Below are 15,211 nucleotides of genomic sequence, written 5' to 3'. Positions count from 1 at the left end.
ATAACAAATCCGATGTGGATATGATGACATACAATTTTTTTTCTTTGATATTGGGGGAGAACTTCATTTTTTTTTTTTTTTTTTTTTTTTTTTTTTTTTTGGAAAAATAAGAATTATGAAGAACAATGTAGTTAGGATAGAGGGTGGGGAGAGGGGAAAAAATTCTTCCACAATTGTTGATCTCGAGTGTCGCAATTTTAAGTTATATATTCATTGTATATGTGGCACTTCAATGTTGTCGCAGATGCATACCATCCACCAATACATAAATAAATACATAAATAAATACATAAATAAATACCTATATATAAATTATACATAAATAAATACATAAATAAATACCTATATATAAATAAATACATAAATACATACATGCGGCGTTGCCTTGTGATGGTGACGCACAGCATATAAATATTCACGTAAATTTTGTTCCCCTTTTTGTGTGTCCCAGTTGGTGTTAATATATATACATATATATATATATATATATATATATATATATATATATTTATATATATATTTATATATATATTTATATAAATCGATACAGGCATATGTACTTCATACCTACATACATATACCTAATATATATTAAACATGATGGTAAATTCAAGCAAATGTTTTATTTTACTCCTTTTTTGCCGCGTAACAAAACGGGATGTAAATGTCATCTGAGTTATCTCGACATCTTTTTCTTTCACTTGCCCTTTTTTTTTTTTTTATTTTGCACCTCTCCCAAGTGCCCGGCAGCATATGCATATAGTTTGAAAAAGAGCTACACGTATGTACAAACACGTGCAAAGTTATAACCATGTAAACATATTATATATGCATACATATACATATACATACAAACATATAGCAGCAACGGGATGTTTGTTCCTACATGCTGTATCCCCGTGCATACTTAGGGTGCCACAATATACCAACTGTGATGGGATTTATGGCTCATTTGATGCTCGCCCTAGTTTGCAATTTTTTCATTTTATTTTTTCATTTTATTTATTCATTTATTTATTCTTGCGGTTGCATTTGTGCTGAGAATTACGACTCTTCATTTTTTTTTTCTTTTTTTTTTTTTTCCTCTTTTCAAAAGTGTAGGGTATATAAAAAATGAAAAAGGTTGCTTTATGTTGAATGAACGAGAAGAAAGTTATATTTATTGCAAATGTGGAAAAGTAAAAAAAAAAAAAAAAAACCAAAAATTGCAAAAAGTTGTTTTAAAAATTGCAAAAAGTTGTTTTAAAAATTGCAAAAAGTTGTTTTAAAAATTGCAAAAAATGGTAAAAAAATAGTTAATCATTAAAAGTAACTAAAAATGGTTAAAAATAGCTAAGAATAATTAACAACAAATTAAACATAAAAAAAAAAAAAAAAAAAAAAAGAATAAACAAAAGGAGTAGCAAAACGAGGGAGAAGAAATAACTAGAGGCAGATACAGCACACAATTTTGTTGAAGTTACCTCAACACATAGTCTATTTCGAATTGTGATGTGCCATGTCATGTCTACGAAAAAAAAAAAACAATGAAAAAATTGTAAAATGTAAATGGATATGAATTGCAGTTTAGTAAGATTTCATGCACACGTAGTTGTATACGTGCTGTTTGTCTACTTTATCTCTATGTGGAAATGTATACACAAATGGGGCTACATATGCATATATATATATATATATATATATATATATATATATATATATATATATTTATACATATGTATGTGTGTATATATATATGTGGGACCCCTTGTGAGGTTGCATAACTCGTTACCATTCGATGTGAATCCACGAGAACTTTCACTACAAACGAATAAGAAAATAATAAAGGGGTGCATTTATCACCATCTGAAAAAAATAAAACAAGCAGATGATGTCAAATTAGGGTTATGTTGGTGTGTGTGTGTGTGTGTGTGTGTGTGTATGTACGTATGTATGGTGGTGGAGATATAGGTATGGCATACCCGTTACATTATTTTTGCGTCTCTATTCTTTTGTGTGTTGCAATGTGCATGACTCTCTTCCCAATTATACCTTTTTTGAAATTATAATTTTACTTTGAAATTTTTTGTGTAAAGCAAAATAAACTGTAGAATCTTGGGTGCCATTTTATTCTTTCCCCCTCGGTTTTTATATATTGTTCTCAAATGGCTGATATATGAATGTGCAATATGTTTAATTCGACCTATACACAGGAGGACTAGACGGGAATGGCCATGACTCTGCACCCATGCAGTGTCAATTCAGTGCCGATTCAGTGCCGATTCAGTTCCAATTCAGTGCCGATGCTACCTTTGATGTCCACGTCTCCACGCTTCTTCCTCGGCACGGATCGTGTAGAAATTTTGAAAGGCATCTATCACCTGGGGTGGAGTTTTTAAAAAATAATAAAAAAAAAAAAAATAAAATATCATTTTACAAGTTCCTGTATATTTTTTTTTTTTTTTTTTTTTTTTACTTAAAATTTGTTCTTCACATTCTTGGAGATCCTCTCAATTTTTATTCGCAATTTTTGGAACATATCGTTGTGGGGTTTTCCTCTCTTGACATTTCGAAAGCATGAATATGAGAATACATTTTTTTTGCACCCTAATATTTAGATTTTTTTTTTTTTTCCCCGTTTTTTTTAGCCATTTTTTTTTTTTTTCTTTTCTTTTATTTTAGCCATTTTTTTTTTTTTTTTTTATTATTTTATTTTATTTTTTTGTATTATCATTTTACCGCTTTCCAGCTTTCCAGCTTTCCAGCTTTGCTGCTTCTAGGCTGTTAATTTTTTTTTCGTTGCCACGTGAATGGTTGGCTTAAGCGACATTCTTCCCACGTTCCCTTCTCTCATGTGTTCACTCGTTCAGTTGTTCCCTTCCCCTCGAATTGTGGAGAAGAGAAAATTAGTCATATCACTACTTGCGTAAAATGGATCTTTTTAGGGAGGATCACTTGGAGGTAGAACTGAACGAAGATGTGAATTATGCATGTGCACTGAACAATGAATTATATTTTGGTACTACAGATGGACGAGTATTAAAATATCATATTGGTAAAGAAGGGAAAGAAGTAGGTGGCATTGGCATTGGTAGTGAAAGAGGGCGTGTCAGTAGTAATGAGGTGAATTTGGAAATAAGAAAGGTGGAGGAGTACACAGTGAAGAAGAATCAAAAAGTGGAAAAAATAATTTTGTTAGAGAATGAATCCTTAATGATAGTTCAAGTAAATGATGGAGTATATTGTTGTAAGAATTATTTACTGGAGAATTTAAGTTTAATATGTAAAGATGCTAATATATGCACGATGAATGAGAAAAATAAATCTGATTTATTAGTGTACAGTATGAAAAAAAAAAAAATTTTATTTTATTATTTAGAAAATGGAAAATATAAAATGGGAAAAGAAATTGCATTTGCAGAATATATAACATCATTTTTATGGATAAATGATTCACTTTTTCTTACAATTCAGAAGAACTACTATCTATATCGATTAAATAAAAATGAAAAAATTCTTCTTTATAGTCATGAATATGAACAGACATACAAACATGTAACGCTGATTAATTTAAATGAAATTTTTATTGTATGTGATTTGAATATTGGAGTTTTTTATGATGTTGAAACTTCTATGCCATCCAGAAAAAATACCATTACTCTTGTAGATAAGGTTGTACACCTCCTTTCATTTAGATTCTTTTTGTGTTCTATGAATGCAAAGGCAGTTGTAAACATTTACAATGTTAATAATCAACAGCATGTGCAATCAATATCCATGAATGATTACGTAGATCTAATAGTTAACTACAGTGATGTCAGCAGTTCTTTTCTTTTGCCCATTTTTCTTCTGGATAAGGAAAGTGCAGATAACGAGGGACATTCTGCTGATGATTGTGCAAAGGGAGGAGATTACACAAGTGGAGATTGTCCTAATGGAGGTTTCACACAGGATACTTCGACAAATGGATACACTTCCCAGGGCATATTCTCTGAAACCAATTTTTCTAATCCAGTTCCACATGGACGTGACGTGAATGAGACAACAGAAATTCTACAGCATCCAGAGATGAAAGTGTGGCAATCCGAATGGATGGCAAAAATGGAGGGTGCAAAATATATGAACAAGTCAGGTGAAAATCATTTATTAAAAAATTACATCTGTTTCTTCAACAAGAAATGTGTAAAGCTTATTAGATGCCAGGAGCTATTTGAATATCTACCGAAATGCATTCAACAAAACAAAATAGAAAAAGGGTTCCTGCTGATTGAAAATTATATTTTTGAAAATGAAGCAGAGAGAGACACCACACTTAATGATTATAACAAAGCATGTGCGTACCATCTGTTTACGAATGCCCAATTTGCCTTATCGTTCATGCATTTCGAAAGGGTTCCCGTAAACCTGCGATTTCTTTTGACCTTTTGGGAAGAGTACCTTTTGCATGAAGAGGAGGAGGAGGAGAAGAACAACAACAAGAAGAAGCAGGATCGGAAGCAGAATCTGAACCAGAATCTGAACCAGAATCAGGATCAGAAGCAAAATCAGAAGGAGGAGGAAAAAAACGAAGAAGAGTTATACGTAAAGTCGCATAGGAGTTCTCAGAAAAAAGAATTCCCCCAAGAAGAGAACACAAATGAATCACAGGAAATGATAAGTAAAGCGTTTAGATCATTCTTGCCACCCAGATGCAGTGTGAAAGATCTGATTGAGATGAAGTACAGCTCAGAGTGGAGTGATAAACGAACTTTACAGAATAAGGAGATAGGAAAGTATGCAGCTGACAGTATGTACTGTATGAAAGAGAAGGAAAAAGAGAAAAAAAAACTTCAATACATTGCAAATAATTGTTTAATTAAATATTTGCTTATGAAAAGAAATGAATTTATTCATGAAGAAAACGGAATGGTCATGGGCTTATATGAAGAATATAATCAAATAACAGAAATAGGGAATGTATTATCAGAAGGTAGCGACACGAATACGTACGAAAATGGTGTAAATAGAATAAGAACGATGAAAAATATCCTTGACATTATAGACAATTTGTTAATAAAAATAATGGTCATAAATCAGTGGCCAAATTTTTTCCACTTTATTTCTGAAACTAGGAATTTACATATCAATGTGGATGAATGTATCAAATTTTTAAAAAAACATTTAAAATTTGTAGAGACTATGTTGATATATATACGAATGAAGCGTTTTGAAAGGGCCATCGAGATGTGTTCTATGTTTTTGCATTTTTACAATGCAAAGCTGAATGATCAGGTAGAAGAGACAAATTCTCAGGAAAATTTTTCCGAAAAGGACAGTGTAAAAAAAATAACCATTGATGAAGAAAATACAGAAAAGTGTACTCATTTTTTAGAGTCAGAGAAATTGAGGGTTGAAAATAAATGTTGGATGGAATTTTTCAAAAAACAGAAATTTTCCAAAAATGCTGAAAAAGGAACCCCTTTTCATTCATTGTTAAAAGAAATATACAACATTTTAATCGTCCTAAATGGTAATGTACATATGATTAACATAGAAAAAAGTGAAATAAAAAAACTTTTTGAAAATTCTTTTCCTTTCCTTATTCAATTTAATGAAAATGCATTTTTCGATTTTATTATAAATAAAAATTTTCTATTAAAACCAGAGGAAATTTTAGACATTTTTAAAAATATGCAAAAGCAGAAATTTCATATAAATATAAAAAATTACATGCAGAAATATGTCCTCATTTATTTGAAATATGACAAATTTAATAAAAATGTTAATACAACTTTAGTTCAGTTTTACCTGAACGACGTGGAAAAGCCTGAACAAGTCAGGCAAAAAAAAATTTTACAATTTTTGCGTGCTAGTTATCCCCTAGATATTCCATACCTGATTCGGATTATTCCTCATTCGCAATTTACTCTTGTAAAAGCGTTGTTTTATGGACGTATGGACAAGCATTAGTAAGTTTATTTCTTCTTGTTATATGGAGGCATCAAAAGATGGCCCTTATGGCAAACATGTTTCTCTTGTCAGTATAAATCACGACACCCTTATGTCCATATAAATGTAAATATATATATATATATATATATATATATATAAAGGTAGATTCATTTTTTTTTTTTTTTTTTTTTTTTTCTTCTCCAATCCCTCTGTTCTACTCCCTCTGTACAGTGAAAGCTTATCCATTCTAGCACAACAAAACATCATCATGTGTGAGAAGTATTGTCTTTACCATAACTTTCTACTGAAGGAATCTGTAAAAAAAATGAGTAAAGAAAAATATGAAGAACTGTTTCGAAGCTTATACAAGAACGACAAGGATACCTATGAGGAACTATTTAAACAGATGCGTAAGTATGTAGATCTAGATGAACCTAATGTCCATTTCACATCTGACGTGCTTCTAAAAGGAGAAAAGGGAGAAGTCGAAGATGGAAATAAGGAACGGCTCCGCCAAATCAGAGAAGTTGGCCAAGCTAGCCAAATGAGGAAAAAGGAAAGAATGAGCATGGAGAAAAAAAAGAAAAAACTTAACGATGCATTTATTGATGGAATATTGAAAGAATATCATAAATATGCATATGCAACTATGCACAAAAGTATATTAACAAAAATGGGAGATGAAAAAAAATCACCAATAAATAGTGAATCGAATAACCAGAATGAAGAACGAATTCGAAAAGAGAAAGAATTTGATTTTATGTTAGATCTAATTGAACATGAAAAGGAAGATTCAAGTTCTGATAATTTAACTGACATGTATTACAACGGTTCTGAGAATTCCTGTAATGATGCCAGCACATCTGATAATTCCATCAGTTCTTTTGGAAAAATGACTACAGATTCTGATATTGTATTTACATCTAGCAGTGATAATGAGGACGATGTAACGAATGTGAAAATAAAATCTAAGATGTTGAGAAAGCAGGATCGGATTCAAAAGAAGAAGAATAAAAATAAGACAATGATGATGACTCACAAAAAGGAAGGCCCTTCCTCCAAAAAAAATTGTCTTAACAAGAAAAAACAATTTAAGAATGATGATATTAAAAAGGAAGAAATAGAACAAGCTCTAAGCAACAAACACAGAAATATAAATGTGGACATTTTGAACTACTTTGATGTTTATAGAAGTTTCAAAAGTAGATCTTGCGGATTTTTTTTCCTACTTATTATCGTACTTATGGATAAGCATAATGAATCAGAGAATGATCAGGAGACGAAGGAAATGTACCAACAATGCATGATGTATATACTAAACAAATATGCAAATCATACAGACTTTGAAAATATTCACATACTTAACATCATTCCAAAGGAGTGGAAACTTACAGACATACTCATCCATTTTGTCAGTTTCAATTTGAAGAAGAAGATTAATCTGTACATGAATTTACAGATTTATCACAACTTGTTAAAGTCTAATTTTTTGAATCGGTCATATGAGCTTATTAAGGGGAAGGAGAACCGAATCCTCATCAGGGATAAGATGTAAGTATAAACTCCCATGCATCAGCAGTGATAAAAAAATAGAACCCATTCTTTTTAACCTTATGGAGAAAAACGATAAGGAACTTTTTGCACACATGTGGGGAGTTTCTTTTTATTTTTGACACCTCCATGTTTGCTTCTATTTTTTTTTTTGCATCAGCATTCCCATTAACTGGTTCCTCGAATCAGTGTGTATATTTCTCGATCCCTACACTTGTCTCTGTTCTATGAACCACAATATGATGTCGATTACCCTTATCCCCATACATTTATGTATATCCTTTTTTACCCAATTTTTTCTTTCGCACCTCTTTCCAGAATTTGTAAAGTTTGTAATGGATCAATTGTTGAGAAACGGTTTGCTTATTTTTCAGAAAAAGTTGTAACACATATGCAATGCTTAGAGCAGTATGATGAGGAGATACATAAATGATGTTTTCACTATGTCCAAGATGTGGAAGAGAAAAGCGAGTACGGATGATATGAACATGTGAAGAAGAAAAAAAAAAAAAAAAAAAAAAAAAAGTATTCATTTAAATAAAATGTATTTTTTAAAATTAAAAACTTGGCATATTTAATTAGTTACGTATGTGTGTAAACATATTTGTAAAAAAATTCACATGTAGCAAAAAAAAAAAAAAAAAAAAAAAAAAAAATTAACCTCCACACTTCACATAAGTTGATTAATCATATGAACAATTTAATATATCTCTTTCAGCATATGTTAGTTAAAATTTTACTTGTAACACCAGAATTCAGTGCAACCAATATACCTCTGAAATGATGTTAAATAAACATATCATGTTGAAATTTCTTACTGGAAAAAAGAAATTTAACGAATAGAACAAATACACACACTAAAACATAAATTTGTATTTTTGTCCCTAATTTATGATATTTTTTTTTTTTTTTTTTTTTACTAAAAATAGGTTGTAAATACGTATAAAAATGGGGAGCCCCTTCCATTTTATGTATACTATCCTTACTGTTCCATATATTTGCCAAGTTTTTTTATTTCTTTTTTTTTTTGTAAAAATGTATACAAAATAGATAAAAAAGGTGGAGCTCCTCCATCTTATGTACACACTCCATGCTGTTCTGGTTCTGTTATATATGTATTGCTCAGTTTTTTTTTTTTTTTTTTTTTTTGTTTCTCCATTTCCATTTTATCAAGAAATCCAATTGATGCACAGGCTCAGTGTTAATACAGGACGACGATGGCCTAATTACCATTCTCCTCTTTTAGAAACAACATTTTTATTTGTGTAATTTTTTTTCATTTTTTTTCCTTATCGTGTCAGAATAAAAATTATCATCATTTCGTGAAATACAGAAGAACGAAAGTTAAATAATTTTTTTTTTTTTTTCTCATCATACACAAAAATAAGGAATTATTTAAGAAAAATTAATTCACAGTAGTTTCATAAATAATTGTTCCTTTTTTATATTATATAGATGAGGGTTAGGCGCATTTTCGAATGCAGTTTCTATACTTTTTTATTTTATGCTTCTCTGATTTAGAACTGAAAAAAAGCTATATGGGCATTTTTTCTCTCATCTTTTGGGATTATACAAAATTGATATTCACTGAATGGTGCTTAACAACAAGTATATAATTGAATATACCTGAATATAATATAGTAAAACATTGTAGAATATTATAGAATAAAATATAATAGAATAAAATAATAAGAGTAAGAATAGGAACGCATTGGGTTTCTACTTCATCCGAAAATCAATAACCATTACCGTTTTTTTTATTTAAACGTTTTAGAGAAATCTCATCAAGGTTGTGATGGTGGATAACTTGACTTGACCATTATATATAATATGCATGAATATATTTGTAACCTCCTCTTCTTCCCCCTGGGTTTTCAAAAAAAAAAAAAAAAAAAAAAAGGAGTTCTCTTTTACATATTTCGAAAAGACATGAGCAAACCACTTCTTGAACTTTTTCTTTTTCGCTCTAATAATGTTGTGTGCATATTTTTCATTTGTCAGATCTAGTCTGGAATTTTTTCATCAATCATTTTCAGACGTAAATTACCCAAAATTATTACTTGTCATCATTAAATGAAAATTTATGCTACAACATTTATTAGTGCGGAGTGAATAAATATATAAATCGTGTGAATCGATCACAATGAACTGCTAATTATATATATACATCACACACAAAACAATATTATTATCGAAAAAGCCTCTTTTTTTTTTCTTTTTTTTTTTTTTTTAAAAAAAATTTAAATCGTAACTTTTTTATAAAAATGGTACAGGTTTTTTTTCTTGGCGCTTTATCGTTGGAATATAAAAGATTTGTAATATTTCGCCAAAAAAAAAAAAAAAAAAAAAAAAAAAAAATATGAACGTACATAATATATACATATGGCAATGCACACATATAAATTATAATGGTATGCGGTTGTAGTTCTGTACAAGTGCTATGAACCAAACACGCATATATGTATAGTGCGTGCTTTTATATGCAAAATATATATAACACGTATATGTGTATATACCTTTTCGGTCCCTTTTTTGCTTCATCGAATTTTCCCCTCTTCTCAATACATATACATATATATATATATATATATATATATATATTGGCTAATCAATTCATGTACTATTCATACGCGTGGAAAAAACTAAAATTTACCCTTTGCGCACAACTCAGCTTGGATATATCAACCTGTTTTTTAGTCTCTAACATGAGCTCATTGCAACTTTTCTACGTACTTGGACAACTGCGGAGAGAAAGAGAAAAAAAAAAATACTCATATGTAGGAATTATATATAACATAATATGGTTCAAATGTGAAATGATTCATGCAAATCGGATCCACTACAGATCTAATGCATAAATGCAAAGTGATATGCACGGATAATGTGAGACTACTCATCATACGTATGGCTAATATAACATATACAATATGATAAAATGCGTAAAAATTTTTTTCAGAAGTAGAAATATCATTCTCAAATTTTTTTCAAATCAGGTCTGTTTTTTTCATCATTAAAAAATTTTTTATCGCTAAGTGTATATATTATGTAGGGAGGAAAAAATGGCTAGCACATTCGACAAGACGGCTTATTTGGATGGGATTTCTATCCACCTTTGGACAAACTTCTAACGAGACAAAAAATCTATCTGTGTCTAATAAACTTTGTGCCGATTGGGCCACCCTCTACTACCCCTATCTCCTCCTCCATTTTATCTCTCTCCCTCTCTCTCTAGATCGTTCTTGTTTTACCTTTTCCTTAACACGTCTCTTCCTCAACTTAGCGTTAAGTTTCTTTGGTTTCTCATGTTTAGCTACAAACTTCTTCACTTTATCTTTCTTTTTTTCTATTTTTTCTGGATTTTTTCTAATTTTTTCATGAGCTGTAAGATACATTTGTTCAATATTATTAGGATCAATTTTATTTTTTATATAATCATTGAAATGGGCTTTGTACTTATCCATATCCTCCTCCTGTAATGTTTTCATATATTCTGCTACATGTATACCTAAAATATTTTTTCTCAATTGTTCAGGGTTAAATTCATTTTTTGAACCTGGAAATCTATTGGTGCCATGGGGTATGTTCAAACCACCGTCGCATGCACCTTTCAATGCTGCAAAAACTCGATTTCCTGTTGTGGTTCTTGTTATACCAACATCTAAAAAGGCTTTTATAGGTTTTCTTTCTTCATCATCATCATCCTTTTCATCATTGTTCTCATTCATATCTTCTGTTATCTTTTCTACCCCTATAAAATGTGTATCTAAATTTAATGACTTCAAATATCTTCTTGCACATAACAACCCAGTTGCATATGCAGCTGCGTAATTTTTTAACCCAACTGGAATTCCATATCTGATTAATTCTTTCGATTTTGCCTCTGCTAATATTTTGTCTCCTTCGATGTGTGCACTAGCTATTTGGCAGATTATTTGACAGTTCGTTTTTCTAACAACAAATCGCAATTTTTGTGCATTGTATTTGTTCTTATCTTGCAATATTAGTGCTTTTCTAGCTCTATAATCGGTTTTCCCTTCTGTGTACAGAAAAAATGTTCAAAAAATAGGACATTGTATATAATTTAAAAAAAAAAAAAAAATATGAACAAGTCAGGCAAAACGGAGAAAAAAATAAAACCAATTATGCCATACAACGTGGTGTGTAAAAAAAAAAAAAAAAAAAAAAAAAAAAAAAAATACATATAGTATGACTATGTAAATGTGTCAAAGTCAGGTGAATCAGCAACTTGTGATTAATGCGTAACTCGTTTTATCAGTGACAATTTTTTTTTTTTTTTTTTTTAGCCTATAATAAAATATTTCTCATAATTTTATGGTATCATGAACATAATCATTTATTTAAGGCATAATAGAGTAAAAAAAAAAGAAGAAAAATTCCTTTCATTTGAAAGGAATGAATCTTATATTAGGGGAAATTTTAAAATGGGTACGAAAAACAAAGCAAAATGTACACTAAAGCACGGAGGGTATGAATGGGTTGGGACACGAATGAGTGGAAGTTACTCCTAGGAAAATGTATGCATGTATAATACACACGTTATACATCCTCCAAAAGCATATGGAAATTATTTGTTCATGCAAAGCGGTTCATGCAAAGCGGTTCATGCAAAGCGGTTCATGCAAAGCGGTTCATACAAATGCTTTTCATAAAGTTAAAGGAACAAGTAGGAAATAAACGTACCTCTTCTTCTCCTATATTTCACTTGATACCTTTTAAAGTAGGCTTTATTCTTCACAACCTTGACATATGCCATTTTTTTCTTTTAGCTTGGATTATTTTTACTTATTTGGGGATTTAATTGGAATTATCTGTTTTTAAACTTAATTGTAAGTAAAAGGTTTAAAACAGTTTTATCTCAAGCGGTGAATTAAAAGAGTTGTTCATAAAAAAAAGAAAAGAAAAATGTACATAAAAGTATATACATAAAAGTATATACATAAGCGTATATACATAAACGTGTATACATAAAAGTATATACATAAACGTGTATACATAAAAGTATATACATAAACGTGTATACATAAACGTGTATACATAAAAGCGTATATAAATATAAAAAACTGTTTTTCTTTTCTTTTCTTTTTTTTTTCTATATAGCTAAAACGTATAAAATCCGAAAAATTGTCATAAAAACTAGCTTAGTGGTTAAAACGGTTTAATGACAATTTTTTTTTTTTTTTTTTTTTTAAAACCCCTTTTAAAATTAAAGTAGCGTATTTTAACGTTCGACGAAAATACTCAACATATATGGGTACAAGAATACATAAGTAAAATGATGAGTGCTCAGTTACATGTACTAATTAGATTGCACTACTACTTTCTGCTTGGCATGGTTTTTTTATGCTTTCTTCCTTCACTACTCAATTTGAGTGATAAAAAATAAAAAAAAAAGCATACCATTATGGCCTTCTGTATAAAAAATATAGCTGGTAGGCATGGATAATTATTTTAAGAAAACGGAAATTTTTTATTGGCAACATTTATAATTCACCTTGAGAAATGAAGTGCTGGAAATTCGCGATATGGTGCATGTACTTATATGCATATAGGTGATATATAAATATACATACATGAATACGTACATATATAGGTATGTATATATCGGTACACTGCTGTTCATTCGGAAGTGATATATATATATATATATATATATATACTGTGCAACTTGTGCTTTCTTTACATATGGTTCTTTTAAATGTAACCCTCTGGTGGACGTACCGACCCCCTCCTCCCTCTGCATGCCTACGCAAGTCGTTTGGGGACCCTTAAGCTAAACATCGATCCAAGGGGACAATTTGCATAATGTTATGTATTTGTATATGTATACATATATATATATTGCAAGAACATATATGTGTATACGTTAGTTATTCCCTCCTGGGCATGTGAGATCTCATGAGCCCGTGTGGTTATAGTGGGGTAGCTTTGTTCATAATACAGTTACATTACAAGTGTAGTATATTTAAGAGAAGTGGGTAAGTTTTTCTCATTTTTTTGCTATTAGGAGGAGAGGGATAATAGATTTTCTCCAAAATGTGATGAGGTGGGAAGATTGTGCTATAGAACTTTTTTTTATGACTTGTTAGGGGCTATAAATTTATTTATCCACCCCCATTTTTATCTCGCTAGTTGCTTTTACTAGCCATTCGGTACTCTTTTTTTTTTTTTTTTTTTTTTTTTTTTTACTTTGGACCGTGTCGTCAACACATTAAGCATCGTATGTATATAAATATATATTTATATATATATGCAATACCATAATGTATATTAAATACTGTAGTAATTAATTCTCTATCCATACAGGGTGCAAAATTGTATGCACGTACTGCCTTGCGCAGCAATTCTCCGTATGCACGTACATATTAAAGTTTCAAAGTTTCCTTACCTTCCCCCAGCTTTTTGGCAACTCAACGTTATATAGGTTTATATATATATATATATATATATATATATATATATATATAAGTACATTAGGAGGGGAAAACGGGAGCCAATAATATGTGGCACGTAATGCATAAGCATATATGCATATATGTTACATATATATATTTATTTATTATTTATTATTTATAATTTATTCGTGAATTTTTTTTTGGCCACAGGGGTGGGAAAAAAGAATGCCATAGGCGGATAAATGGAGGGGAAGAATTACTGGCTTAACATAAGGGACTAAAAATGGCCCAATGCCAGAGGGGGGGGAGGGATTATAGTGCTACCAACACCGCTTGCGTCACTATAATCTAACTCATATGTATATTTTTCTTGCATACTTCATGAACTTGGACACAGCGTATATATATATATATATATATATATATATATATATATATATATTATACTTCGAGCTAATATATATATGTGAGCCCAATTTGATGCCTCAAAATTAGAGCAATTTTCCCATGAGTGAGATGACACAATTAGCAAAGAAGCATAAAAGAAACCCCACCCTTAAGGTGCTCTTACCCCTACCAAGATGTGGTACACATGATATTAGTGTAACGCAATAATACCAGCCCATACACAGAGAGGTATGCTTATTTTTTTCCGTTTGTCACATTTATCCTCGACAGGAATATTGTAATATATTGCATACATATATATATATATATATATATATATATATGTATATATATGTATATATAACTATTCTTAAACCACTTAAACGTACGTGGGGCTAGCTTATAAGAAAAAAAAAAAAAAAAAAAAAAAAAAACAGGCCATATGCATAAAATAAAAATTGCCTGAACCACGGGGGTTGTGTTAATAACTTTTTTTTGTTTTTTTAATTTTTTTTTTTTTTTTTTATTTCTCATTCTGCATTTAAGGAATAATTATACACTTAACATAAACATTTTTTTTTTTTTTTTTTTTTTTTTTATTATTATTTTCATTTTTATCAAATAAAAAAAATATATAAAACTTTTGAATATATGCGAATAAAACTTTTTATATTCGCATTTTAAATTGTTTTATATTTCTTTACCAAGAAGGGAAGGAAAAAACAGGGAAAGCAAAAAAAAAATAAAAGGGAGAAAAATCAATTGGTTGATTTTTTCATCACCCACAATTTGTCGAGTGATAGAAAATATGTTATAACATATAATGAATGGTTATACGCCCATATATCAGCTGTATAGTGTATATATATTTATGTCATACATATATATTATCTGTTATTTTTTTATGTAAATAGTATTTAAGGCAAAGGGAGAAATCAATAAGAAAAGGA

General features: G+C 29.9%; 2 protein-coding genes across 2 annotated transcripts; one reads left to right on the top strand and one right to left on the bottom strand.

The window, feature by feature from the left end:
* Positions 1–2,910: 2,910 nt before the first annotated feature.
* PGO_132560 (vacuolar protein sorting-associated protein 3) lies at positions 2,911–7,894 on the top strand (the record flags this gene model as incomplete). The annotated part of the gene is made up of 3 exons (XM_028689772.1): positions 2,911–5,927; positions 6,142–7,461; positions 7,651–7,894. 3 exons carry the CDS (start codon positions 2,911–2,913, stop codon positions 7,892–7,894), a joined length of 4,581 nt encoding a protein of 1,526 aa, XP_028545573.1.
* A 2,652-nt stretch (positions 7,895–10,546) lies between these two features.
* Positions 10,547–12,235, bottom strand: PGO_132550 (60S ribosomal protein L5; the record flags this gene model as incomplete). The annotated part of the gene is made up of 3 exons (XM_028689771.1): positions 10,547–10,582; positions 10,710–11,497; positions 12,163–12,235. 3 exons carry the CDS (start codon positions 12,233–12,235, stop codon positions 10,547–10,549), a joined length of 897 nt encoding a protein of 298 aa, XP_028545572.1.
* Positions 12,236–15,211: the final 2,976 nt, after the last annotated feature.

Source organism: Plasmodium gonderi (assembly GCF_002157705.1).
Source record: "Plasmodium gonderi DNA, contig: Chr13, whole genome shotgun sequence".
NCBI lineage: Eukaryota > Apicomplexa > Aconoidasida > Haemosporida > Plasmodiidae > Plasmodium > Plasmodium gonderi.
This window is presented reverse-complemented; position numbering and strand designations above follow the sequence as displayed.